Genomic DNA, 27,414 nt, shown 5'->3' with positions numbered 1-27,414 from the left:
CTCCCTTTCCTCTTCTTCCTATTCCTCATCACCATCATCATCATCCTTCTCCTCCTCCTCCGCAGTTCTCACCTCTGATACCTCCTACCTCCATTTTGTATTACTTTCCTTCTTCCTCCTCTACCTTATTTCTGTTTCTCCTAGTACTTCAATTTCTCCGTTTTCCTTCCTTTCAGTAACCCGCCCACGTACTCTAAGGTATTTGTATGTAGTTCTACATATATCTTTTTCATACTCCTTGATCTGATCACTATCTATTATACCTTTTCTTTTCTTTTTATTTATATTTTTTCGCATCAAATCAGTTTTCTTCAGTTATACCTACCACCCACCCACCCACCCACACACACACACACACACACACACACACACACACACACACACACACATTTAAAACTTTTTTTTCTGTATTTCTTATTTCTCTCTCTCTCTTTCAAGTCCGCTTACCATAAGTCTTTATATATGTCCCTTTTCGTTTAGTTTTTTTTTCCTATCTTAGCCTTGCCCTCAGTTCCCCCCCTCCAATCACGTCATATCCTGTTCCTCCTTCTTTCTCTTTTACTTTCGCTTTTTTCCTTCTTTATCTTCTGTTTTAGCCCATAGTTGTTGATGTTTCGTTTCTTTTTCTCCCTTTCGCTATTCCCATTCGTAACTTCTTTCCTTCTCCGTTTCCATTTCTATCCACTTCCTTATTTATTCCGCGTCCCCTTCTTCCACCTTCATCTCTAACTTTTTGTCTCTCTCCCCTACCCACCTTTTTTTTTTCTCTCTAACCCCTAAGCAGTATTTTTTCTCCTCTTTCATCAATCCCTTTTCTTTTTTTCCGGACCGCCCTCCTCCTCCTCCTCCTCCTCGTCCCTCGATTCCAATACTACTTTACCCACGCAGAACTTTCCTCTCCCATCACCAAGGGCCTGGGAATGGGAGCGTAATGGTGGTGGTGGTGGTGTTGATTGTGGTGGTGATTGTGGCAGTAGTGGGAGTGATGGTAGTGGTAGTGGTGGCGATAGTGGTATGTGGGGGAGGGTGATGGTGGGGGTATAAATTGGTATTGGGAGTATCAAGATCAAGAGAAAATGGCACCACTATAAACACTTGCCTGCGCCATGACGGGCTGGGGCCGAACACCATCCCGGCCCCTCAAGCAAGCCTACCAGTGGTATAGGCGTAAAAAAAGAAAGAAAGAAAGAAAAATAAAGTTGGTGGTAAGCAGTTGTGTATTTTATATAAGCTTCGTGTAAGACTTTGAGTGGTTCTTCAAGTTTGTTTATTTACTTATTCAATCCTTGCTCTCAGTGTTTGCTTCTTTTTATATAATGTAAGAAGTGAGAGAAAGAGAGAGTGAGAGAGGGGGGGGCGATCTCCGGTATCGTGTTGGTGATGAAGAGTATTTGGTGACTTGTGTGATGGTGATTGCATGGTCGCGAGGACACACACACAAAAAAAAGAAATCAGTCGCATAATTTCTTCATCTTTCACTTTTTTTTCACCATAGATACCCGTCACGTTTCTTTTGTTTTCTACCTTTATGATTGCTGTTATATTTTTCGTCCTCATTATTCCTTTTTTTTACCATATATTTTCATTATTCACTTTCTATTCCTTCCCTTTCCCTTGTGACCTCTTCTTCACCTTGATCATCTACTGCCTTATCTCACATATTTTTTTCTCTTCCTCTACCGATTTAAACGAGGCTATGCAATCAACACTTCGGTAGGAATTGTTTCTGGAATCGGGTCATCCGTCACTGAAACAAACTTCCTGCAGATATAATCAGTGCGAAAACGACTAACTCACATTGAAATTGTATCTATCAAGACTTCGTTGCGGCAGGAGGTGCTTTAGGGCCGTATTACTAAACATTTCGTCACCTAAGTTCATCTATTTGACAAGGCTTTCGTACGAGTTGTGGGCATTTCCAGGAGTAGTTTTATGACCCTGGTGGTAGTTTGACCCTTCTTCTGTACCCTGAACCTAAAGAAACACTCATCAGAACCCGATTGATCCCCTCTTTGACGTTTAGAAATAGCTGATGTGAGAAGCGAAAGTGTCTTATAAAACCGACCTTAATGTTTCCTGAAGGGCTTGACGGAGAGAAGACACCACAAAAGCAGGCTGTCTCGTTATGACCTGAAGACATCCTGGTGCTTGCTCATCCATGTATCCTACTACTTCTCCTACCTCTCTTGCTACCCCTCCTACGCCTCCTAACCCGCTCCTCTTCCTCCTCCTACTAGCCCGCGCCTCTTCCTCCTCCTGACACGGTTCCTCCTCCCAAGTTTGACGCTCCATTTCAACTTGGCTGTATCCTTGGCGTGGCGAGGCAAGGCGGGCTGGGGCAAGTTGGTAGAGTTTGTGGCTGTTGGCTGGTCAGTCTGCGGGAACCCATGTGTGTATTTCCCGGCACCTCGCTTACACACACACACACACACACACACACACACTCACACACCGAAAGGAGGAGGAGAAGGAGGAGGAAGAGCAGGAATGATAAAAATGATGTTAGGAATGGTGATTCGAAATTGATTGATTTAACTTAATCGTCTGTTCTCTGTCTTTAGCCTACTTCTTTTAATTCATTCTATCCTTCTTCCTACTCTTCCTCCTCCTCCTCCTCCTCCTCGTAAGAAAGCTAATGGTCTTAGTTTGAGAGGGAAAAATTCAATAATGATATATTAATGAGCACTCCACATACCCCTTTCCTCCTCCTCCTCCTCCTCCTCCTCCTTTCCCTTCTCCTTCCTGTTTTCTTCCTCCAGGCCCTTGGAGTAATATGGAAAATCAAAAACATCAACACATGATTAATGAGGCAGTGAGAAACTCTCTCTCTCTCTCTCTCTCTCTCTCTCTCTCTCTCTCTCTCTCTCTCTCTCTCTCTCGATCTATCTATCTATCTATATCTATCTGCCTATCTGTCTATTTCTCCGTTTATCTAATACACTCACAACGTTTTTTTCTCTCTTTTTCAGATATTTGTCACATTTTCTTTGTTTTCTACCTTTATAATTGCTGGGGGGGGGGGGGGTCTTTTTCCTCTATTTTTTCGTTCTTTATTTTCGTTATTCACTTTATACTCTTTCCCTTTTCAGCTCTTTTTAGCCTTCATCATTTTCCACCTTGTCAAGCTCTCGCCTTACATACTTTTCCTCCTCCTACTAGTCTCCCGATTTAATTAAGGGAGGCGATGCAATAAACACGTCGGCAAGAATCGTTTCTGGAATCGGGTCATCCGTCACTGAAACAAACTTCCTGCAAATGGATTTATTCAGTGAGAGAACGCGCAACTCATATAGAAATTCCCTTTATTGCTACTTTCATTGTTACTTACTATGATATTGTTACCTCATTATAACACTAACACTTCCTCTCTTTCCCTCCTTCGGCAGATCAGTTTCTGGGCCTCGAGCTGCCCCACGAGAGGGTGTTCCGCGGCTCCTTCGAGGTGAGGAGCGGCGACAGGTGGAGTTCGCAGCTGACCGACGTGTCCAACCCTTACTACGTCAGCACGGCGCAGCAGTACGCGGCGCGCCTCGACTCCATCTACCAGAACTCCGTCTTCCAGAACGCCTTCATCCGATCCGAGGTGTTGACGCTTGATAGGTGAGTCTTGGGAGGTTCTAAAGGGGGCTGGTGTAGCGTAGGAGACGAGCGTTATGGAATATGTGACTAAGAAAAGTTGGAGTTTTTGTAATGATTAATATCAGCAAGCGAGAGTTATGAAATATGGGGCAAACAAAGGTAAGTATTGGGCGATTCTTTAGGTAGGCGGCTGGTGTAGCGTGGAGGAAGAGGAGAGATAGAGGACGAGCGTCACGGAATATTGGACTAAGATCAGTATTCTCAGACGCCTCCGCCTCTCACATCAACTATTTTCAAAGGCCAAAAAGGAGATGAATCAGGTTCTAATGAGTGTTGTTTTCACGTTCATGGTACAGAGGAATGATTAACCTACTACCAGGGCCATAAAACTGCCCCTGGAAATGCCCAAAACTCTTACGAAAACCTTGTCAAATGTGTGTATGCTTGGGCGGTGATATCTCCTGGGATGGAAATTTCAGCGAAGGGAGAGTGGGTCAAGATGTGCTCCACTTTAGAATTCAAGTAGTCAAAGAATTTTACATAGTTAGTAGAGTTAGGTGAGCGATAAACAGCACAGATGTATTTAGTAATAGAATGACAATGAAGTCTTAGCCAGATGGTGAAAAATTCAGAAGAGTCAAGGTCGTGGACACGAAAGCAAGTGATGTCGTTGCGCACGTAGGCGTAACATCCAGCTTTGGATTGAAATTTAGGATAGAGATAGTAGGAGGGAACAGAGTAGAGATTGCTGTCAGTAGCCGCCGAGACCTGTGTTTCGGTGAGGAAGAGAAGGTGAGGTTTAGAGGAGGAGAGATGGTGCTCCACAGAATGGAAATTGGAACGAAGACCGCGAATGTTGCAGAAATTGATAAGAAAGAGGTCTGAGGAGTTATCAAGACACCTCTCAAGTCGGCAGCCAAAAGGGAAGTCCTCCCTGGGGGAATTTGTGGTCCCCCACTCCCCCCCCCACACCCCCACACCCCAGGCGGGGTTGTGGTTTGTTGTGTTTGGTTAGTGTGGTGAACATAAATAACTGTCTCCTTTTTCTCTTCGTTATCTTCTTTGTCCTCGAACTCTTCTTATTTTTTTCGTCCTTTTCTCCTCTCCTTTGTCATTTTATTTTTGTTGTTTTCTTTTACTCCCTTCGTCTCGCCCTTATCTTCTTCCTCCTTCCACATCTCCTCCTCCTCCTCCTCCTCCTCCTCCTCCTCCTCCTCCTCCTCCTCCTCCTCCTCCTCCTTCCATTTATACTATAGGACAAAAATAAATGTTTTTTTCTTTACTCTTATCATTTAACCATACACTACAAAAATAATTCTAGCTCGATCGGTCCTTTTAAAAACAAACTGTTGCCCATCGCTATTTTTCCACCAGCCTTTGTGCCGCAGGTAATGGTCGGGGGGAGGCGGTGAGGGCAGGGGGGGCGGGGGAGTGACTGAGGCTGGGTGGGTGGTGGAGGGGAAGAGGTTGAATTGGTGGGTGGGTTAGCGTGTGGGAGACAATAGGGCCAGCGGCGGGTTGGTTGTTTGGTAGAGAGGTTCCCTAATTTGTCCTTTGCTCTAAGCTGTATAGGTCAGTTGTTGTTTTCGTTTTTATTTTGTGTGTGTTTTATTTTCATGCCAACTCGTGGATTTTTTTTTTTAAGAGCATCATTTTATTTTCTATACCCCAGGCGTGGTTTCTGATGGCTCCCCCGCCCTCCTCCTCTTCCTATTTTTCTCCTCCTCCTCCTCCTACTACTACTACTACTACTACTACTACTACCTCTCATCTCATCATTTTCCTATTCGTTCTACTCTTATTCCCCCAAAACTTCCTATTCCGCCTCCAGTTTACGTTTTTTTTTTTTCATATTTTTGTAATGGTTCTTTCTCTGCCCTGACCTCTACAGTTTCTGGGTTGCCGCTATTTTTTATTTGGTTACCGTCCATCTGTCAGCATCTCTACGCTTATGATTCTCACCTATGGCTAGGCAACAAAGTGAGAGAAGTACCATTATATCGGAAGGAGGTGCACGGCCGTCACACCAACACCTCCCCGAGCTGAATATGTTAAAAGGATGTAGGAATCTTTTTCGGGATGTACATAACAGCTCTCCCTTGCATATTAGAACAGGTCATTTATGAAGGCAGTTGTTTTGTGGGTAATTCAATCTCTCTATCTATCTAGCTATCTTCCTATCGATCTATCCATCTGTTTATCTGTCTATATCACGAAAATAAGAGCAATAAGTCAACTTTCCTTCGTCTGCATTTCCTCCTGCCTACGACTTAAGCTCATTCAAGAGGAGAGTATCAAGCCAGCATTCCACCCGAAACTGAACTCTCGTTTTTTCGTTTGTTTGGAGTAGACTTTTTTCATTGTATTTGTTTGTTTGTTTCTTTTGTTTGTTTTCCCCTTGAGCTGCCTCCCTTGCTGTATATAAAAAATAGTAATAATAAAGGTTCTGTGTCACGCTGACCCTGTAACATCACCATTCCCTTCTGAAAGCAATATGAACACAGATTTACGCTGCCTTTGTGCTCCTACTTACTCCTCTCGGGCAGATCCTTCCCTCCATCACCACCAAATCCGGCCAGAGCAGATGGGATGTTCTTTTCCTTTTCTACGCACAGTCTCTCCCCCGTGTATAGAAAACTCCACCCCATTTCCCTCCCCCACTTCTCTTCCTTACAGACAGAATATGAACACAGACACACACAGACATCTTCCTTCACCATTACCAGACAGACACCGACAGATTTCGCCTTCACTGGTAGCCTGGCAACATATGCTCCCAGGTCTTTCTGTCCCTCTGTGGTGGGTAGTGGAGTGTTTCCCATGTGGTATTGATATGCTGGATTTCCCCTCCCAAGATGCATGACTTCACATTTTTCTTCACTAAACTGGAGCAGCCACTTTTTGTTCCACTCCTGTAGCTTGGTGATGTCTTCTTGTAGGAAATTCGCACCCAAGAGGTTAAGTCACTGTCTATTATTATTTTCCCTGATAGCTGAGTACATCTTAGGTTGATATTCTCAAACATTTCGTGGCTTACACACCCACATTTGATAAGGCTTTCGTGAAGGTTGTGTTAGTATTTCCATGGGTAGTTCATTTATTTTTTATTATTATTTACTAGTTGTTGTTTCATTCATTTATTCATTTTCATTGACTTATTTTTAACATGCGTTCGTGTCTTCTGTGCTATGAACGTGAAAAATACATATGATAACCCGACTCTTCTCCTTTGTGGCCTTTTAATAATATGTTGCAAGAGCCGACGCGTCTTAGAAAACGGCCTAACACACACTAACATCAGGGCAAATCTCATCCCTCCTCCTCTCTAGCTCCACCAAACCACTAAACATCGATAGACAGGGCGTGAATGAAAGGTCTTCCGCCATCGTAGTTTTCCGATACCCTACGCCCCTGTCCACCCAGCAGTGAATGGGTACCAGGTATTAATCGGGGGCTGTGTCCCGTCTCCTGGGATCTGTTACCTTCTCCTATAATTCCTTCCCCTTCTGTCTCTCTCCGGCATATGACCACAGATGTTGCGCCGACTAAACGAAACTTTCCAACTTTCTACTAAAAGAATACAAAAACACGCTTAACTTGCAGCATTGGAATAAATCCCTTCACTTCCCCGCCCTTTACCACAACTTACACACTGACAGGCAGGACTCATTTGAAAGGTCGTAGTTTTCACCGTTCTAAATACGCCTCGCACTGGTTAGAGCAAGATCACGCTTAACTTGCAGCTTCAGGACAAACCTCTTCGCTTCTCCGCCTTCGAACACCGACATATAGGACGCATCATTCTATAGTCATTCTTCACCAATAGAATTCAAACACATGCTCAGTATATGTATGTAGGACAGATATCTTCTCTTCCTGAATTCCAACACCCACAGACAGTAGGCGAACGAGAGGGCTGCTTAATTCCCACCGTTATTCATAGATATTACACACTTCCTCTACAAATATAATGTAAGACAACCCACTTCTTACAACAACGATATCAGCTTGCCAGACCCCGTTCCCTTCTATATGGACTCCCGTAGAATGATGAAGGAACCTTTTTCGGAATGTACATAACAGCTCTCCCTTGCATATTAGAACAGGTCTCCGTGAAGGCAGTCTGCCCATATGTCTGTCTATCTATCTATCTATCTGCCTATCTGTATCACGAAAATAAGGGCATTCATAAGTCAGAGTAGCCAAATTCTCCTTTCAATTTTCTATGGACTACTTTTTACGGGGTATAATGGCTACGTCCAACATCCAAAATCCTCGCTGCTCCACCTTCAGACATCGACAGACATGCCAAGGAGGAAAGGTCACCTGTCGTCGTAGTCTTCACCGTTCTCCCCCTAAATACCACCCGTCCATAGATCATTGGGGGCACATCTCTTCCCTTCACTATATACCAAACACCGAGAGGACTTTTGTGAATGTACTGTTTTTTTTTCTTTTGTTTGTTTGTTTCTAGTAACCTCGTGTAAGTGTCTTGATATTACAGCTTAGATAATACAAAATAGGGCCTTCATATTACATGCTGGTATCTATGGACTTCAGCAAGTTTCACATATGCATCCAACACCCTTCCCCGAACTCACGCCCATAGTACAGTCTCTCCCTTGTATGGCCATTCCTTGGAGACCAGTTCCAACAATACTAGTAACCCAGACCCCGCTCCCTACCAGCAAATATGAACCCCTTTTCTTCGGGCTAATGGCTACTTCTCACATAACAATTTTCTCTGGTTGTAGTGGCAGTAGTAGTAGTAGTAGTAGAAGTAGTAGCAGTAGTATGACAAAAATCTTAAGAGAAAAAACTTATTAGGAATTATATATGAAGAATCTAATGAAGCCGACAAACACTTAAAGAAGCTGCCGCTGATATCTGAGTTGGCAATTAATAGCGCACGGCCGATAGAATGAAAAGGAATGGAAGCGAGTTAAAGACGCCATCACGACACGGAAATAATATATCCTTTCTTATACAGTAAAGGAAGCAGCTCAAGGGCAAAACTAAATAAAAACAAAAAAGCCCGCCATGCGCTGCTCTTGTAAAAATAATGTAGAGATGAGTGAACAGAAGACAGGTCAGTTACATATTCTTCAGGGCCAACCTCACCCTGACTTTTCCCTCTCCACAAGGACCCCATCGATGCTCACTTATCACATATACTTCAAACACAACTTCACTCCTTTCCTCCGCCTTCTTTTTCTTCCTCAGTGGACTCAACGATGCGCCCATTACACATTCTTCAAGCCGAACCTCACCCTGACTTTTCCCTCTCCTCAAGAACCCCATCGATGCTCACTTATCACATATACTCGTACTTCAAACACAATTTCACCCCTTTCCTCCGCCTTCTTTTTCTTCCTCAGTGGACTCAACCATGATCTTATCCCAACCTCACCCTTACTTTTCCCTCTCCTCAAGAACCTCATCGATGCTCACTTATCACATATACCTCAAACACAACCTCACTTCTTTCCCCCGCCTTCTTTTTCTTCCTCAGTGGACTCAGCGATGCTCTTATTACACATCCTTCAAGCCCAACCTCACCCTGACTTTTTCTCTTTCCTCCGCAGGGGCCCAAACGATGCACTGGTGGTCCACTTCAACCTCCACGTCAACTACCGCCGCCTCCACCTCGACGCCGCCGACCTCTACCTCGTGCTGGTCTCTGAGATCCGCAAACCAGACTCAGCGGCCCTCAGCGGCATCACAATCGATGAGGACAGTGTCGAAATCCAAGGTGAGGCTGGAGCTCTTTCTTGCCCCTCTTTCTTTATTTACACCCATTTCCTGTTTTCTTCCTCCTGTTCCGTTTTCTTTTATTTTTTTCTCTTCTGCCTTCATTCCGCCTTTCGCCTAAATTATGTACTTCGTTTTTTCCTTCGTTTTTTGCTTCCTGATTTTCGTTTTCTTTCACTCCTGTCTCCTGTATGTTTTGCTTTTTGTGTGTGTGTGTGTGTTTCCTTCTCAAGTCCATTTCATCCATTTCTCCTCCTCCTCCTCCTCCTCCTCCTCCTCCTCCTCCCACCTCTTCCCTCTTTGCCATTCACCGTTTCTACTTCCCCTCATTCTTTTCCTGCCCATAACCTTTTTTTTCCATCCCTTTTGTTTCCTCCGCCCCGTGCTCCTCCCTACCATCATTTTATCCCTCCTTCCTTTCCTTCCTCCCTTCCTTCCCTTCCCTTGCATCTTCAGTAATCCTCCTCTTCCTTCCTTGTATCACCTATCATTGCAGAATGGGAGGAGGAGGAGGAGGAGAAGGAGGAGCAGATGCAGGAAAAAAAGGTGGCGGTGAATATGGAGGAGGAGGAGAAAGAAGAAAGTAACTGGAGATGGTGTTGGTAAAGATGAAGGAGGAGGAGGAGAAGAAGGAGAAGGAAAATGAGAAGGTAGAGGTGAAGGTGGAGGAGGAAGAGAAAGAGGAGACAGTGAAAGGAGAGAAAGAATGAGGTACTCTGCAGTGAAAGAGAGAGAGAGAGAGAGAGAGAGAGAGACGAGACGAGACGAGACGAGACGAGACGAAGGTAATTGCTGTATCTGTGGGGAAGGAGAATGAGGAGTAGGAGAAGGAAGAGAAAGAGGAGGAGGAGGAGGAGAATGAGTGGAGAGAAGGGAAGGAGGCAGGTGTCTGGAAGCTGATGGGGGGAGAGAGGGGGGTAGGAGGAAAGGGGGGGGTCATGTCCTCCTCCTCCCCCCTCCCCCCCTCTCGTATATTATTACAACTGGCGCCAACTTAGCCAAGGAGAGCGTAATTAATTAAAGTTACCGCCTAATTGATTGCTCTCTGTAATTGCTTCTCCGCTTAAAGTTATTAATCAACAGCTAAAATAATTATTGATCGCGGCGACTGTGACTGACTGACTGGCTGGGTGGGTGGGTTCGTGCTTCAAAAATCAAAATAAATATAATAAAATAACTCCCCTTCCTTGTTAGTTTCGTCAAAGATGCTTCCTTGGCCTCATCTCGTTTTCTTTTTCCTTTTCTTTTTTTTTTTCTTTTTTTTTGTAGAGGGATCTGTTCTTGGTCCACGTTCGATACCCTTTCAGAACGCACCTCTAACATACCCTCACCCGTTTTCTTTTCCTTCTTGTCTTTTTGTTCTTCTCGTTTATTTTTTCTTCTTTTCGAGGGATCTGTTCTTGGTCCACGTTCGATACCCTTTCAGAACGCACCTCTAACATACCCTCATCCGTTTTCTTTCCTTCTTGTCTTTTGATCTTTTTTTTTTCTTTTCTTTTCGAGGGATCTGTTCTTGGTCCACGTTCGGTACCCTTTCAGAACGCACCTCTAACATACCCTCACCCGTTTTCTTTCCTTCTTGTCTTTTGTTCTTTTTTTTTTTTTCTTTTTTTTTTCGAGGGATCTGTTCTTGGGCCCCGTTCGATACCCATTATCAACCACCTGTGTCGCACCCTCACCCGTTTTCTTTCATTCGGTACTTTTTGGGTTGTTTTCCTTTCTTACTCTTCCTTTGTTTCCCGCTATTTATCTTTTTTCCGCCCTTCTCTCATTGTCTTCGTTTCCTTACATGCGCTTACTTTTTTTTACTTTCTTTAATTCCTTTCATATTTTCCTCTATTTATCTCATTCTCCCCCCCCGCCCCCCCTTCATTCGGCCTATTTCTTGGCTTCTTTCGTAATTTATTTCTTGTGTTGTAAGCGAATCCCCAAATCCTTTATTCCCTGGAGATGACAAAAAAGTAAGTGTGTCGCGGTTGGTGATTAGAATTTCAACGGAAAGTCTGAAAGTAGATAAAATATGAAGCAAACGAAAGTAAGGGGTAATGATCAGTTGGCAGGACAAGATGTGGAGAACGTTGGGAAAGGCCTTTGTTATGTAGTGGACAAGTAAAGACTAAAAATGTTGAACAGATTGACTTGAACTGGTTTTGTGTAATTTCTTGGGGCTACTTGCCATGTGTATTTGGCAGACTTTTTATTTTTTATTTTTTTTTATTTATTTATTTATTTATTTTTTACAACAAAGGAGACAGCCCGCTACTCGCTGCTCCTACAAAAAAAAATCAAAAGAGGTGGCCGAAAGAGAGGTCAATTTCGGGAGGAGAAGCTGAAGTATCTCGCAAGGGTATTTTGGTGCCCACGGCGGTGATGCAGCGCGAGCCGGTGAATGAGTGAGCCCCGAGCCGAGTAATGAGATGGCTCGTATAAGATAATCAATAGCGCCGGACAGGGAGGCGTATTAAAGTATTGTCTTTCATGCAATCAATAATCATTAGCCATTATTTGTATAACCTCCAACAAACTGGCCCTGGCTAATGTTCCTGTAGTCGGCACAGTCATTTTCCTTCTTTTCCGCTCTTTATGTAACCAGGCCACAAACTGTCCTCATGTAGACAAGTTAACATCAACATTTCTTTTGCCAGGTATCCTTCGTCTAAATTTAGCACAAAACAACATCTTGCCGTAGTCTGTTCCGCCCTCTGCACACCCTTGACACAAACCGTCCTCAGGGATTCTCTCCATAATCATCACACCGTCTCACCATTTCCCGGGACGGTCACCTGTCTCCGGGGCTGCCGGCGGGCCAAGCCATAAATCAGCGAGCAGAAGCGGCGGGGCGGCGGGCACTCGGCAGCCTGGCCCTGCAGACTGCCGCGTCCCGGAGCCGTGCCCGCTGAACTTGGCGCATGCATTACTGCTCCGGCTCGTCCATCACCCTTTATGAACACCGCCAAACTTAAGGCGCCTCTTCCTCGCCGCCCCGCCGCCCCACTCGGCCGCTCCCTCGTGGCTCACCAGTATCGGAGCCGCCGACCAAATTGCATTCAGATTTAAAGCATCGATTCAGAATATCTAAAATTCAGCTACTTGAAGTCTTATTGTTTGATAACCTCAAATATTTCACCGTCCAATTTGGGAAAACAAATACTGAGGCCCATGTACGCGGTGCCCTCGCGGGGACACGCCAGCCCGCGGCGGCCGGCCCCACACCCTCACGCCGCACCGCCATGCCATTAGTGCCTGTGAGGGGTGTGGTAATATAGCCAGATAGATGGGGCGGTGGATACATACTCAGACAGATTGGTAGACAGATAGACCCACACCCTCTTTTAGTCCTGCTCACGCCGTGCCGTGCCTGGCCGCAGCACCGGCACTCCCCCTGCACGGCGGCGGACACAGCACCCCGCTAGAGGGCGTCGTGCTCCTCTTCCGCTGTACACTGTCATCCAAACAGTCACGCGAATTGTCATGACTAATAGCCGTTAACTAGATCCTTTATTAAATCGTTCATTCATCCATTCACTCATTCAACAACTGATAGAATTGATATGAAATAAATTTACGAAGATGTAACCCCCCCAAAAAAATTAAGACCTAAAATAGAGACCGTCTGTTTGAGCCGCCATGTTAAAAAAATACAAGGCTATTCGTTACCCCGCGCCTCCTGAACCGCTGCTATCGCTAACAGTCGTACGGGGAATTTCAGTCTGGTGTCATCACCCACGTCATCGCCATGCCAGTCACAGTGTATCATAGGAACTAATCTCTAACTGCTCAATTATGGCGTAGACACCAATCTCCATTTCCAAGGAAGAAAGAGGAATGTCATAAAGAGCACTAGAGTGAACTGACCCGAAATGGAAAAAGCAGTCAGACTCCTCACGCTGACCCCATCACCCTCCCTGGTATACAAGAAGGGAGACATATACACGGGCTGGGTAGCTCTTCGAGGCTGTGCATGTAGATTATTCATTCATTATGGGGAAGAGAAGGAGAGTGGAAGGGAAGGGGGAAAAGAAAGGGAGAATGGAGTACACTGGAATTATTCTGAGCAGGCTATAATATACCCTTTAAGCTTACAAGATTAGGAGCTGAGGGCGAAGCTAGCCACGCCTCCGCCAACACCTACACCTAACACCCACTCCCTTGCTCGCCTCCCCACCGTCTGACAGCCTCATACTCCCGCCAGAAGATGCTCTCAAAGCCCGGGACGTTGTGAGTCACTCTTCATGCTCCTTTTTTTTTTCTTTTCCCTCTTCCTCTCTCCGTTTCTATTTACGCAGCTCGTGATCGATTTGCGATATCGCCTCAGCCACCTTCCAGGCATCCTTTCACCTCCAGTGGGTCCTGCCGCGGGAAGGGCGCCTCTCCTCGACACCCCCACGCTGCCGTCCTCGGGTAGAGTCGCCGAGGGGAGTCTTGCCTTACGCCTCTAAAAACAAGACGACTAATCATTTTTTATTTTGTGGCTTTGCGGGTTTTTTTTCAGTAAAGGAAGCAGCTCAAGGGCAAAAATACATAAAAAACAAAAAAGTCCGCTAATCACAGCTCCTGTAAAAGAAAGTAGTGATGGGTTGCCAAAAGAGAGCTCAATTTCGGATGGAGAGGTGTCTTGATACGACTCTGGTGTCTTGATACCTAGCGACTTTAAACTATTCTCCCCCCCCCCTCTCCCATCCCCGCTGCAATGTCTGTTTTCTCTGTCTTTGCGTATCTAGCTATAGGCTTAACCTTTTTTTTCTCTCGTTTGCATTTCGGGAGAGCAAAGTCCTGAGGCAAAGTTATGGTGAAGGAACGAGACGCTGGAACAGACAACCCGAGGAGAGTTTTAGGCGTTCCGCGGGTCGTCAGGCAGCGGCAGCAGCAGCAGGTGGCCGGCAGTGCCCTTTCACTTACTCTGCGCCGCCGCCACTAATAAGAGCCGGGTCTCTGTTCCAACATTTAGTGGCGCATCTTAAGTTTTCGGTAATGGCCTATTAAGAACAGATTTCTCCCCTATTCCTCTGCCCCTCCCATTAGCCCCCCCGCCGCCCCCTGTTGCCTTCAGCACAAACATAATTGCATTAATTCTCAACACATTATGCGGGGCCGCCCGAAACCCGACCGTGGGGCGGGGCTGGTGAGCGGCGAGGAAGAAGTGACGGTACGTTGTCCTCCTTCTCCTCTTACTCCCACTCCTCCTACTCTTCTCATTCCTACTCCTTCCACTCCTACTCATATCCCTACTCCCATTCTCACCCCTACTCCCTTTCCTATTCCTACCTCTACTCCTCCTACTCCTACTCCTCCTATTCTTACTCCTAATAACTCTACTTCTGTTCTTACTCCCATTGATACTTTTACTCCTCCCACTCGTTCTCCTACTTCCTCTCCTACTCCCACTCCTACTCCTTCTACATTTAATCCTGCTCCTCCTCCTCCACCAGTAGGCAGCGGCAGTGTCAAGCGAAAAGCCGAAAGTTGATCCGCGCGCAGCCATGACGAGGGCGAGAGCTGGTGCGAGGCGGAGTGCAGACTTGTGTCCCGCAGAGCTTACTCCCCCGTCTTTCCCTCTCTTTCATCCGCCCTTTTACTCCTTCTCTCTTGCCCTCACTCACTCTCTCACGCTTCCTCTATTGCTCAGATGTCTTTCTCCCATTCCTGACTGATGCTTGTGCCGTTGGGAGACGCTGCATGAGGACTCGAGTTGCCGTTTTCTTCGTCGTCATTGTCGTCAAGGTTTCCGCTTCTGTTCGTCGTTTCGTCAACATCGTGTAGCTTCCTCGCGCTGTTTGCTCGCTCGTTCGTGTTCTCGCGTGAGTGTTTGAGTTGTTGGGTTCAAGGCCTTTTCAACGGCACTTCTGGCGGTGTTTATTTTACTCTCTTATGATGATTTTTATTTTCCTCGCGATTTACCTGTGTTTCTTCAGTATTTTCTTGGTTGTATAAAAAATAAATAAAAACTTCCTAAGATACAGTTCAAGTCCTTCTCATGGGGTTTCTTTCGCTCGGTAGGTACATTGTAATTTGTATTCCCCTTCACTGAGTCCAGACATGTCCCTTCCCTAATAGATACCAATGCCGCCCCTTTACTCGTTCGTTTCACTTCAGTTGATGGAGCGAAGTATAGCCTCGGTAACGGCACGTCTGTATTTTCACTGTGGGTTCTGCTACTGTATTTTGATTTTGATTTTTTGTGGTTCTCCATTCCTGAGCCTCGACTTCTCAACCTCAACACCACTCTACTCAACCCTTGCCGTCTAGTCCTGTTCACCTGTTCAAGTCTACCTCACCCCTGCTCCAGCATCATCCCTTCAACCCTTTATGCTAACAGTGGCTAAGTAGGCCTTCTGAAGAGTAAGGCTACGCACAATAGGCCCCCATATCAGTAGGCCTATCCAGCAGCAGCGTCAGTACAGTAGCGCCCTTCGGGAATGTCGCCGCCAGCTGTCCAGTTTGATGCACGAGGGAAAAAATGTATTTCCAAACTTTAGACTTCGTAATATTTTATTCAGTTTTGAAACTTATAGATTTGAGGGAGGCAGGGAAAGGGCCTCGTTATGCGACTCGTATGGCTGCCTTTATTTATTATTAATAGTAGTAGTAGCAGTAGTAGTAGTAGTAGTAGTAGTAGTAGTAGTAATAGTAGTAATAGTTGTAACAGTAGTGGTGGCAGTAGGGGGTTGGTAATTGTCGTAGTTGTAGTAGCAGTAGTAGTAGTAGTAGTAGTAGTAGTAGTAGTAGTAGTAGTAGTAGTAGCAGTAGTAGTAGTAGTAGCAGTAGTAGTAGCAGTAGTAGTAGCAGTGGTAGTAGTAATAGTTGTAACAGTAGTGGTGGCAGTAGGGGGGCTCGTAATTGTCGTAGTTGTAGTAGTAGTAGTAGCTGTTTTTGTTGTTGTTGCTGTTGTTGTATTATGCGAATTTACCGTCACCTATTTTTCCGGTCTTTTGATCACTTGAAAAGGTCTCGCTGAGTCTCCTGCCGCGACTGTCATTGACGAAGCTTTGGAGTGAAGGCGTGTGTGATGGGCGGGTGACGGGGGAGGAACCTTTAAGCCTAAGAAGAAAAACAACTCATTTCACACACACACACACACACACACACACACACACACACACCCTAACACAAACCACACAGCAAGCACCCCACCACTACCTCCTCACACACCCTCACTCACTCACCCTCCCTCTCCATCTCATCCCCGCAGAGAGGAAGCGGGAGCACTACAAGGAGAACATGCCGCCACACTTCCCCACGCCCGACTCGGAGCACCACACCGGCTCCAGGTTGTACAAGGCGCCCTCCCGCAGCGGCCCCACCACGCCCACGGCCCCGCCCACCACCACGCCCCCGCCCAGGCGCTGCCGAGCCCTGGACGTGAGCCTGTGCTCCTCCCTGCACCACAACCTCACCACCTACCCCAACCTGCTCGGCCACCAGGACGCGGACGCCGTGGAGCGGGACATCCACATCCTCAGGTAGGCCCTGTCATGTACCTGCCAGGTGGGCTTCAGAATTATTTTTATTGATGGTGTCATTGTTATTATTGTTATTGTTAGTATTCTTATTCTTAGTATAGTATTGATATTATTAACATTATTAGCAGAAGTAGTGGTAATAATAGTTGGGGTGGTGGTGGTGGTAGTAGTAGTGGTAGTGGTAGTGGTAGTGGTAGTAGTAGAAGTGTTGGTAGCAGAATAATTATTTTCTATATTTTCATTATTAACGTTGTTGGGATAAACGCATCAGGTAACAGTTATATATTGCACTAGAAACTTGTGATATTGCATCATATTATATATTAACCAATCTCTTTGTTCCCCTGCGGGCTCTTTTATATCTCGCTAAAGGCCATTATAATAATTGTACAAGTATTACAGCAGTAAAAATTATGTAGTTATGATAAAACTATGTTATTCATCCTTATTTATTTATTCATTTTATTATATATATATATATATATATATATATATATATATATATATATATATATATATATATATATATATATATATATATATATTCATTTTCAGTACATATATTTTTTTCCAGTACATCACCCAGTGCACGTTTTGTATTCATGTTATCATCAATATGAGTTGGCTATTTGTAGCTGTTGAGGTGCCATGGTCGGTGCCACTCACCACCTTCCCCCAACAGGCAGGTGATAGACTCGGAGTGCCACCCGCTGGCGCAGGAGTTCCTGTGCGAGCTGGTGCAGCCGGACTGCCGCCGCGCCCTGACCATGTCGCCGAGCGGGTTGTTCGAGGACCTGCTGGTGAGCCCTTGCCGGGACTTCTGCGAGGAGGTGATGAGCAGCTGCGCCACGAACCTGCCGCCACGCCTCAAGAGGGCCGTCAACTGCTCGGTTCTGCCCACCCTCAACGCCGGCAACAAGTGCACCACAAAGCCAGGTGAGACGCCGGCCCATAAATATTGCCCACCTTACCTAACCGAACCTATACGTAGGTTCTTCAAGACGCCGACCCCAAATTATTACCCACCTAACCTAACCTAACCTAACCTAAATGTAGACTCCTTGGTACGTCCTTCTCTCACCTCACGTCTCTTGAACCAGTAACCCTCTTTTAATCCTGTCTTGAACATTCCCATCATCGCCTAAGAGGACTATAGGTACACTCCTCGGTACATCCCTCCCTCACTTCCTCTTGTGCATCCCACCGTTGCACCAGGGGACTATACATAGACTCCTTGGTGCGTCCCTGTCTCACCTCATGAACTTCACCCTCATTGCGACATCTTAGCATTGTCCTTAACTTCGTCACAGGGCCCTTAACTCATTTAGCGAGGTGGTCTCTGTTAGAACTTTATTTTCATGTTACACGGCTTCTCGAGCAAGTGGAGGAGGAAAACAGCTAACTATGTATGATGTCCTGCGGCGGCCTGGCAAAGTTCGTTTCAAGGTGAGCGGCGCGTCGAACTGGCTATAGCCGCTATACCATAAATTAGATTAAAAAGAATATTCCTTTTTTACGATTGTTCTCCTTAATGTGTTGATAACTCTTCTAATTACTGTGCCGGGGAGGTCCAAAAAAAAAAAAAAAAAAAGTAGAATTGAAGTTAGATTAATTAACTTTTTTTATCTCTTTCTAGTCTTTTTTCCTCCGGCGTGGGGTCTGGCCGCCTTCATTAGAGAGGTGAAGCTTCTCGTTCATTGGCCCGATTTATTCACGCCTTCTGAGAACCCTGTGTGGGGGGTTATGGGTGTGGGGCGGGTGTTGGGGGGGGTCGTGTGTGTGTGTGTGTGTGTGTGTGTGTGTGTGTGTGTGTGTCCATAGGTTAGTTTGACAAGGCTTCTGCATCATGAACGGGGAAAAAAATATGAAAGCCTGACTAATCTTCCTCGTGGCCTTTCGAATTAATTGTTGTGAGAACCGAAAGCGTCTGAGTACGTGCCTTTGTCTCCCACCAAGCTACGGACCACTATTCTCGAGTAGTAGTACCGGTAGTTTTTTTTTTATCATTTAACAGTTAGCAATGGAGTTATTTTTTTCTGACAATTAACGAAGCCGCTCAAGGGTATAAAATTATAAACGAAAAAAAAAAAGGGGGGCTTGCACTGTTCATTGAAAAGGAAGTAGAGATGAGTGGCAAAAAGAGAGGATAACAATAGTAATAAATAATAATAATAATAATAATAATAATAATAATAATAATAATGATAATGACGTTACCAGTATTAAATAAACAACGCGAGTTCGATAATTCAGTGCTACCCTCTCTTCCCCTTCCCTCCCCTTCCCCCCTTCACTTCCCCTCTACTCCCCATCCCCCTTCCACTTCCTCCCCTCCCCTCCCCTCCCATTCCCCTCCCCTCCCCACTTCCCTCCCCTCCCCTTCCCACTTCCCTCCCCTTCACCCCCCCCTCGCACTCCTCTCCCCTTCTCTCCCCTTCCCCCATCCCCCCTCCACTTCTCACTCCCCTCCCATTCCCCTTCTCTCCCCACTTCCCTCCCCTCCCCTTCCCACTTCCCTCCCGTTCACCCCCCCTCCCACTCCTTTCCTCTCCTCTCCCCTGCTCTCCCCTTCCCCCATCCCCCCTCCACTTCCCTCCTCCCCTTCCCCCCACCATCCCACTCCTCTCCCCTCCCCTTCACCCCTTCCCTCTCCCCACTCGCTCGTCCACCTCACAAAAACAGAAACAAAAGAAGAGTGCTCGTCTAATATTCATCCCTCCGTCCGTTACTTATTTATAGTCCAGCTTACGCATTCAAGGGTAAAATATTGATGTTGTTAAGTTGCTTTTGTTATTTGCAGTCTTGTTTTTTTTTTATCATTTTTTTTAACTTGCACACGCTTGCTTTGTTTTCGACCCCCCTTCATTAAATTTTAGTTATTCTCTTTCTGTCTCTCTCTTCTTCATGCGTTCATTCTTTCGTACCCTCCTTTCTTTCTTTTCTTTCTTCTGTCTATCCTGCCTGTCTACGTTTGTTCAATCCTCCCCCCCTTCCTGCCTCTCTTGCTTCCTTCTTTCACTCCTTCCTTCTTTCTTTTCTATCCTTCCTTCCCCCCTCTTCCTTTTTTACTTCTCTTCCATTCATTCATTCATTCTTACCCTCATTTATTTATTTATTTCTATCTTTCCTTCCTTTCAACGTTTCTTCGATCCTTCATTCATTCCTGTCTCCCTTGCTGGCTTCTTTCCTTTCTCCCTCCTTCCCTTCCTCCCTTCCTCACTCACTCACTCTTTTGTAAGCCGTACTTATATCTGGAAAGACTCACCAGCTCGTCCTGAAGCAGTGGATTGATCACATGAAATATTTCGTAACCTAACCTTCCCCAGCCGCGTCGCCAGCAGGAGGAGGAGGACACCAGACGGGGCTCTCTCTCTCTCTCTCTCTCTCGCTCTTCCTCCCTCTCGCTAATGAACGTCCTTGATTAACATTCTTCCCTGCGCCGCCCTGCCTGCCCGCCTGCCTGACTGATCCTCATACTTGGACGCTGCAGCATTATCTTAAGTTGCCTTCGTTTCTTTCATCCTCTTCCGTCATAATCCCCGCCTTCATTCATTCATTCCTGCTATCCTGTTCTTCGCCTTTTCCTTCCTTCCTTCTCCTTCGTTTATCTCCTTCTCCGCTGCAGCATTATCTAAAGTTGCCTTCGTTTCTTTCATCCTCTTCCGTCATAATTCCCGCCTTCATTCATTCATTCATTCGGTTATTTTTTTATTTCATTCATACATTCCTGCTATCCTGTTCTTCGGCGTTTCCTTCCTTCCTTCTCCTTCGTTTCTCTCCTTCTTCTACTCCGCTGCAGCATTACCTAAAGTTGCCTTCGTTTCTTTCCTCCCCTCCGGTCATACTTCCATTCATTTATTTATTCATTTATTATTTCATTTATTCATTCCTTGTTTCCTTTTTTTTCTGTTTTTTCTTGCTTCCCTCTTCGTTATTTTCCTTCTTTTACCTCATACCTCCATTATTTCTTTCTTCCTCTCTTACTTTATTCATTTATTCTTTTTTTCTTTTTCTTTTTCTTTTTAACGTGCTTCCTGTAGCGCCGGTAGACTCTTTTGGGGGGAGTCTCTTGGACGACCCCAGCTCGTTCGTGGCACAGGCGAATCTTATTTATAGTGGCTGCCGTGATAAATGATTTGCTTGGCCCATGCTGTTCCCCGGTGCACCACTTGAACGAAGTTGCTGAAGTTAGGGTTGATTGAAGATTAGGGCAGCATATGGGTAATCTTCCGCCACTCGGCTTTGATTAGCAATGCCGATGGTCTCAGTTGAACTAAAAATGGGTCTACTATGGTTATTCCACATCGCGGAAACCCATGTGGACTGTGACTTGACGAGCTTGACATGTCTTAACACCTGACATTTGACCGGTATCCGCGTTATACACGGAGCTTAGGGGGTCCAGCTGCCTGCCGTACCAGGCCCCCGGCCTCTCTTGCAGACTCCTGCGTTCTTATGTTCTTATGTTCTTATGTTCTCTTGACGGCGAGAGAAAGACAGTTCGGCGGCTTCACTGGTTAGGTACTGATGTCGCCTCCACCCTTGATACCTCTATGCTCACCACTCGGCCACACCCTCCCCATTCATTGATTCATTGATTCCTTCCTGCTGTCATTATTTTCTGCTTTTCCTTCTTTCCTTCCCCCCTCGTTCCTCTCCTTCTTTTCCCTCATACTTCCATTCTTTCTTCCTTCATTCATTCAACCATGCTTTCATTCCTTCACTGATGCCTGCTTTCCTTCCTTATGTTCTTTCTTCTTTCCTGCCTGCCTGCCTGTCTGCCTGCTGCTTCGGTTGATTTACAAAGTTTATCCTCAGTGCCTTCCATCCTTCCTCCCTTCTTTTAATCCATCCATCCACCCTTCTTTCTCTCATTTATTCATTCATTCGCTCCTACCTTCTCTTTTTTTTTTTTTTTTTTTTTTGCTTTTCTTTCCCCTTTCTCCCTCCTGCTCAATTATTCACTCCCTCGTTCTCCTTTTTATTATTCCCCCCCCCCCCCCGCTCTCTCTCTCTCTCTCTCTCTCTCTCTCTCTCTCTCTCTCTCTCTCTCTCTCTCTCTCTCTCTCTCTCTCTCTCTCTCTCTCTCTCTCTCTCTCTCTCTCTCTCTCTCTCTCTCTCTCTCTCTCTCTCTCTCTCTCTCTCTCTCTCTCTCTCTCTCTCTCTCTCTCTCTCTCTCTCTCTCTCTCTCTCTCTCACATATCATTATTTATCTGTACTAACGGTTCCTCTTTAGTCAGTGTGTCGTGTTCTTTAGGGCGGTGAGTTGCGCGGGTCCTCTTGGGGGCTTGAGGCGAGTGGGACACCAAGGACACCACTTGCAGACTTCTTGTTAGAGCAAAGTTTCCGAGGAGGAGGAGGAAGGAGGAAAAGAAAAACAAGATCAGGAACAAGAAGAAAAGAAGGAAAGGAAAAACGTAGGATCAAAAGAAAAGACTGAGGAAGGAAACACGAAAAAAAAGGACGGGGGGAAAAATAGAAAGAGAAAGAAAGAGAAGGAAGAGGAGGAAAAGAAAAACAGGATCAGGAACAAGAAGAAAAGAAGGAAAGAAAAAACGTAGGAGCAAAAGAAAAGACTGAGGAAGGAAACACGAAAAAAAAGGACGGGAGTAAAGTAGAAAGAGAAAGGAAGAGAAGGAAGAAGAGGAGGAGGAGGAAAAGAAAAAAAACAAAATCAATAACATGACGAAAAGAAAAAGGAAAGGAAAAAACGTAGAGAAAAAGAAAAGACGGAGGAAAGGAACGTGGAAAAGGACGGGGAGAAGAGAAGTAGGAGGAATGAAGAGAAAGAAGAGGAGGAAAAAGGAAAAGAAAAAGCAACAAGAACAAGACGAAAAGAAAAAGGAAAGAAAAACGTAGAAGCAAAAGAAAAGACTGAGCAAAAAAAACAAAAAAAGGACCGGGAGAAAAGTATATAGGAGGAAGGAAGAGAAAGAGGAAAAGAAAAACAAACAGATTAAGAAACAAGAAGAAAAGTAGAAGGAAAGGAAAAAAACATAGGAGCAAAAGAGACGACGGAAGAAAAAATTAGAAAAAAAAGGACGGGGAGAAAAGTACCAAGAGGAAAGAAGAGAAGTAGGAGGAGGCTGAGATGATGATGATGCTGAGGTGGTTTTGAAAGAGCAAGATAACACGAAGATACAGAGAGATAAACCGGGTAACTCGAGCACCTCAAGGCCGCGCAGATTGAGTGAAAGAAGGATGGATGGATGGATTAAAAGAAGGAAGGATGGAAGGCACTGAGGATAAACTTCGCAAATCAACCGAAGCAGCAGGCAGGCAGACAGGCATGAAAGAAGAAAGAACAGAAGGAAGGAAAGCATGGTTGAAGGAATAAAGGAAGAAAGAATGGAAGTATGAGGGAAAAGAAGGAGAGGAACGAGGGGGGGAGGAAAGAAGGAAGAGCAGCAAATAATGAAAGCAGTGAGGGGGAAAGAAGGAGCGAATGAATGAAGAAATAAGTGAAAGAAAGAAGGAGAAAAAAAGAGGTTGAGAGGGAGAGGATGGAAGGCAGAGAAATCGTATATCACTACCTAAAGAGGCCTGCAGAGAACTGAGAGAGCAATTTCGGGCACCTATAAGCAAGTAGCGGGCTTTTTTATTATTATTGTTTACTTTTTTTGTGCCCTTGAGCTGTCTCCTTTGTTGTAAAAAAAAAACTTAAACGACTGACATCATTTGCTTAATTAGACCCTTCGTCCCGCTTCTCACTGACGTCATGCGCAAGTAGACACATTTTGATCTACCTACCTGCTTACCTGATCTACCTATATTTACCTGCCTACCTTCATATCTATCTACTTACCCGACCTATAACGTATATACATAACCTATCCATCTAGCTACCTTCCTATCCACCCGCGAGAAGTTACCTGGTGCCCTCTCTCTGTATCTTGAAGGGGACAACCACTTAACGAAGAACACCTCAACCACGTATTCCACTACCAAGACATAAACAAACTTCTACCTTTTCCTCTTCCACCTCGTCCTCCACTTCCTGCTTTTCCGCCTCCTGCTCTTGCTGCTCCTCCTCGTCCTCCTCCTCCTCCTCCTACCGCTGCTGCTGGTCCTACTCTTCCTCCTCTCCTGCCATCATTTGGTTATCATCGAGGGCTCACACGTCTCCGCTTCTCGTTAGTGGCAAGCTGTACCTGAGACGTCCTGTTTACAGCGCCTCAGTTCCCCGCTCATTACGACGACAAAGCCAGTCAATCTTCCTGCGCCTGAGAGAGAGAGAGAGAGAGAGAGAGAGAGAGAGAGAGAGAGAGAGAGAGAGAGAGAGAGAGAGAGAGAGAGAGAGAAAATCGGACCTCACCGAAACATACACATGCAAAGAGGGATAAGGAAAGTCAGACAGATAGATAGACAGACAAACAGACAGACAGATAGATAGAGACAGACAAGCAAGTAGAGAGAGAGAGAGAGAGAGAGAGAGAGAGAGAGAAAGGTATAATTGGACTCCTATTCCTCCTCTTCTTCTTCTTCCTCCTCCTCCTCCTTCATCAGTTCCCTCTCCTGCCTCCCTCCCTCCTTCCCTCCCTCCCCACCCACCACCTGCATGTATTCAAAGATCAGACTCATTTCGGCTCATAAATCGTCTGTCTTTCTCAAGTTTCTGCTATATGTGAGAGCCTACCTACCTGTCTATCTGAGTTACATACCCCCCTGACCTACCTGACCTAGCTAAATATCTTCCTATATATCTGACCTATCTATCTACCTCTCTACCCTATCTACCTTCCTATCTGTCTACGGCCGCCCATCTACATCACCTTCTTTTCTTTCTTGTGATGTTCCACGTGAGTTAAATAAAAAGTGAAGTGAAAAGGGAAGGCTTAATGAAGATAGAGCTAAATTTGCAAGTGGTCGATTTATTTTTCTCTCTCTCTCTCTCTCTCTCTCTCTCTCTCTCTCTCTCTCTCTCTCTCTCTCTCTCTCTCTCTCTCTCTCTCTCTCTCTCTCTCTCTCTCTCTCTCTCTCTCTCTCTCTCTCTCTCTCTGCGTTCGTTCGTTCGTTAAAATTACTTATTAGCGTTTCCGGAGTCACTATTTAACTCTCATTACTTCCTTGCCAGCCCAGGACGTGATTAGCAAGAGAGAGAGAGAGAGAGAGAGAGAGAGGAAATCATTAAAAAAGTTATATATTTTCATCTGGCCTTTCATCTTCCTCCTCCTCCTCCTCCTCCTCCTCCTCCTCCTGCTCCTCCTCTTCCTCCTCCTCCTAACTAACCCAATAGCTATAAATAACAACCTACCGATTCAAACGAGGCGATGCAGCACAGACATCGGCATGATTTTTTTTGTTCTCAAACCGAGTCATCCGCCACTGGAACAATCATCCTGCTCATATAATTAGTGCGAAAATGCGAAAATGATCGTCACATTCAAAAGAAGAGCATTCGTTGACCGTTACGCTATCATGGCAAAAGTAAATAGAACGTTCCCTTATACCAGGTGCTTTAATGCGTTCGGCAGATTATTGAATAAATTAAACCACTCATTTAAAAGAAGAGCACTGGCCGTTACTCTATCACGACATAAGTAAATTGAACGTTTCCGTACAGCAGGGGCTTCAATCAGTTCTGCAGGTCACTGAGTAGGTTGAACCACTGAAGCATACAACCTCTACACGCCATAGGACTTACTGTCGCCTGATTCTCAACGCTTTCATGGTTCCCCCTCCTCCTTCGTTAGCTGGCAGGCGTTGCTTTCCCGGCGTGGCCGTTAGCAACATTCAAGCAGCTGTTGGGACCACCTGTGGGCCATTCCGGGGATAGCTTGCCCGCCTCAACTTTCCTCTTACCACAAGACCAGTAAGGCGCGCGATGGAGGGCCCGAGGGAGGGAGGCAGGCAGGCAAGTAGGCAAGCAGGGAGACAGAAAGGCCAGCAGGCAGGCAGGCAGGGAGACAGACAAGGTAGGCAGGCAAGTAGGCAGGGAGACAGAAAAGCAGGCAGACAGGTAGGCAGGCAGGCAAGTAGGCAAGCAAGCAGGTTAGCAGGCAGGCAGAGACAAGCGAGCAGGGAGCCAAGAATGTGGGCGGATGGCATCTTGGCAGGCAGCAGGCAGGTAACGAAGCAAGGGAAGGAAGGATTACCACAGTACACAGTAGAGAGAGGAAGATAAGCAGGTAATGGAGGGAGGGACGAGCGGGGAAAGACAAGCAAGCTGGCGTGCAACGGAGGGGACGGAAGGGCGGAAGGAGGAGCAGGAGGAGGAGGGAAGGAGCGAAGGAAGATGGGAGTGAAAGGAGCCGGGCAAGATGAGAGGGGCTGAGGCGGTGGCTTTGTTTAGTGGCCGAGTTGCTTATGAATCTACCCGCGTAATAATGGAGGCATGATGGCGGCGATTCAGAGAAGTGAGAGGAGGAGGAGGAGGAGGAGGAGGAGAGGCGAGAGGAAAAGAATGGAAGATGGAGTAGACGAAATCCCTCTTAATTATTTTTTTTTCCATCCAGCCTACGAAAATAAGAAAAGTATATAGATGATAATGATTGAAAACTCCCTAAAAAAAGGTTGTATTATAGTTCCTACTCTCCCTCCTTTCCATTTTATTTATTCTATTTTATTTGTTTTGTTTTGTTTTCATATCCTTACTTCCTCATTCGTTTATTCCCTCCGTCATCTTCTCCATATCTTTCTTCCCTCCTTCCCTTCTCCCTTCATCCATTTCTCCATTCATCTCATTTTTTCGCTTTTTTTTTCCTCTCCCATTCGCTTATTCCCTCCTTCCTTCCTTTCCTTCCTCACCTCCTTCCTTTCGATAATCTCCTTTCCTCGCCTTCTTCCTCTTCTTTGCCTGCCTCCCTTCACTGGCTCTTCACCTCCTCCTCCCTCCCTCCTTCTCTCTCTCTCTCTCTCTCTCTCTCTCTCTCTCTCTCTCTCTCTCTCTCTCTCTCTCTCTCTCTCTCTCTCTCTCTCTCTCTCTCTCTCTCTCTCTCTCTCTCTCTCTCTCTCTCTCTCTCTCTCTCTCTCTCTCTCTCTCTCTCTCTCTCTCTCTCTCTCTCTCTCTCTCTCTCTCTCTCTCTCTCTCTCTCTCTCTCTCTCTCTCTCTTCCTCCGTCCCTCTCTCTTCCATTCCTTCCACAGCATTTTTTTTTTCTTTTTTATTCTTTCCTTTTTTCCTTCATTTTTTCCTCCATGTTTTCTTCTACTACGTCTCCTCTTCCCGTCTCCTCCTCCTCCTCCTCCTTCTCCTATCTTCTTCCTCCTCCTCTTCCGTCCCTCCTCACCCCTCCCTCTTCCTACTTCCTTCTCACCATTAGTCTTGATTTCTCTCTCTCTCTCTCTCTCTCTCTCTCTCTCTCTCTCTCTCTCTCTCTCTCTCTCTCTCTCTCTCTCTCTCTCTCTCTCTCTCTCTCTCTCTCTCTCTCTCTCTCTATCTATCTATCTATCTATCTATCTATCTATCTATCTTTGCTACCATTCCTTTCTTATGTAACATCTGTCTCCTTAGCCTCCGCCTCCTCCCATCGCCACTTGCGAGGAGGAGGAGAGGAAAGGAGGAAGATGGCTTGAAGGAGGTAGGGAGGGAAAGGGAGGAGGAGAAGGAGGGAGAGAAGGAGTCGTGTCTTTCTGGCGTGATCGATAACTAAGTGTGCCCCAATTATTCTTCCTGCCCACTCAAG

At 45.8% G+C, this 27,414-nt stretch overlaps 1 protein-coding gene across 2 annotated transcripts in view; it reads left to right on the top strand.

The window, feature by feature from the left end:
* The window catches only part of LOC127006071 (atrial natriuretic peptide-converting enzyme-like), a 181,276-nt gene that overhangs the window by 134,365 nt on the left and 19,497 nt on the right, over positions 1-27,414 (top strand). For both annotated transcript variants that reach the window (XM_050875564.1, XM_050875555.1), the window contains exons 3-6: positions 3,387-3,600; positions 9,165-9,331; positions 16,520-16,790; positions 17,473-17,726. In XM_050875564.1, the coding sequence (XP_050731521.1) occupies positions 3,387-3,600; positions 9,165-9,331; positions 16,520-16,790; positions 17,473-17,726 (906 nt within the window). The remainder of the gene's footprint in view (positions 1-3,386; positions 3,601-9,164; positions 9,332-16,519; positions 16,791-17,472; positions 17,727-27,414) is intronic.

This window comes from Eriocheir sinensis, chromosome 3 (genome assembly GCF_024679095.1).
Source record: "Eriocheir sinensis breed Jianghai 21 chromosome 3, ASM2467909v1, whole genome shotgun sequence".
Lineage (NCBI taxonomy): Eukaryota > Metazoa > Arthropoda > Malacostraca > Decapoda > Varunidae > Eriocheir > Eriocheir sinensis.
This window is presented reverse-complemented; position numbering and strand designations above follow the sequence as displayed.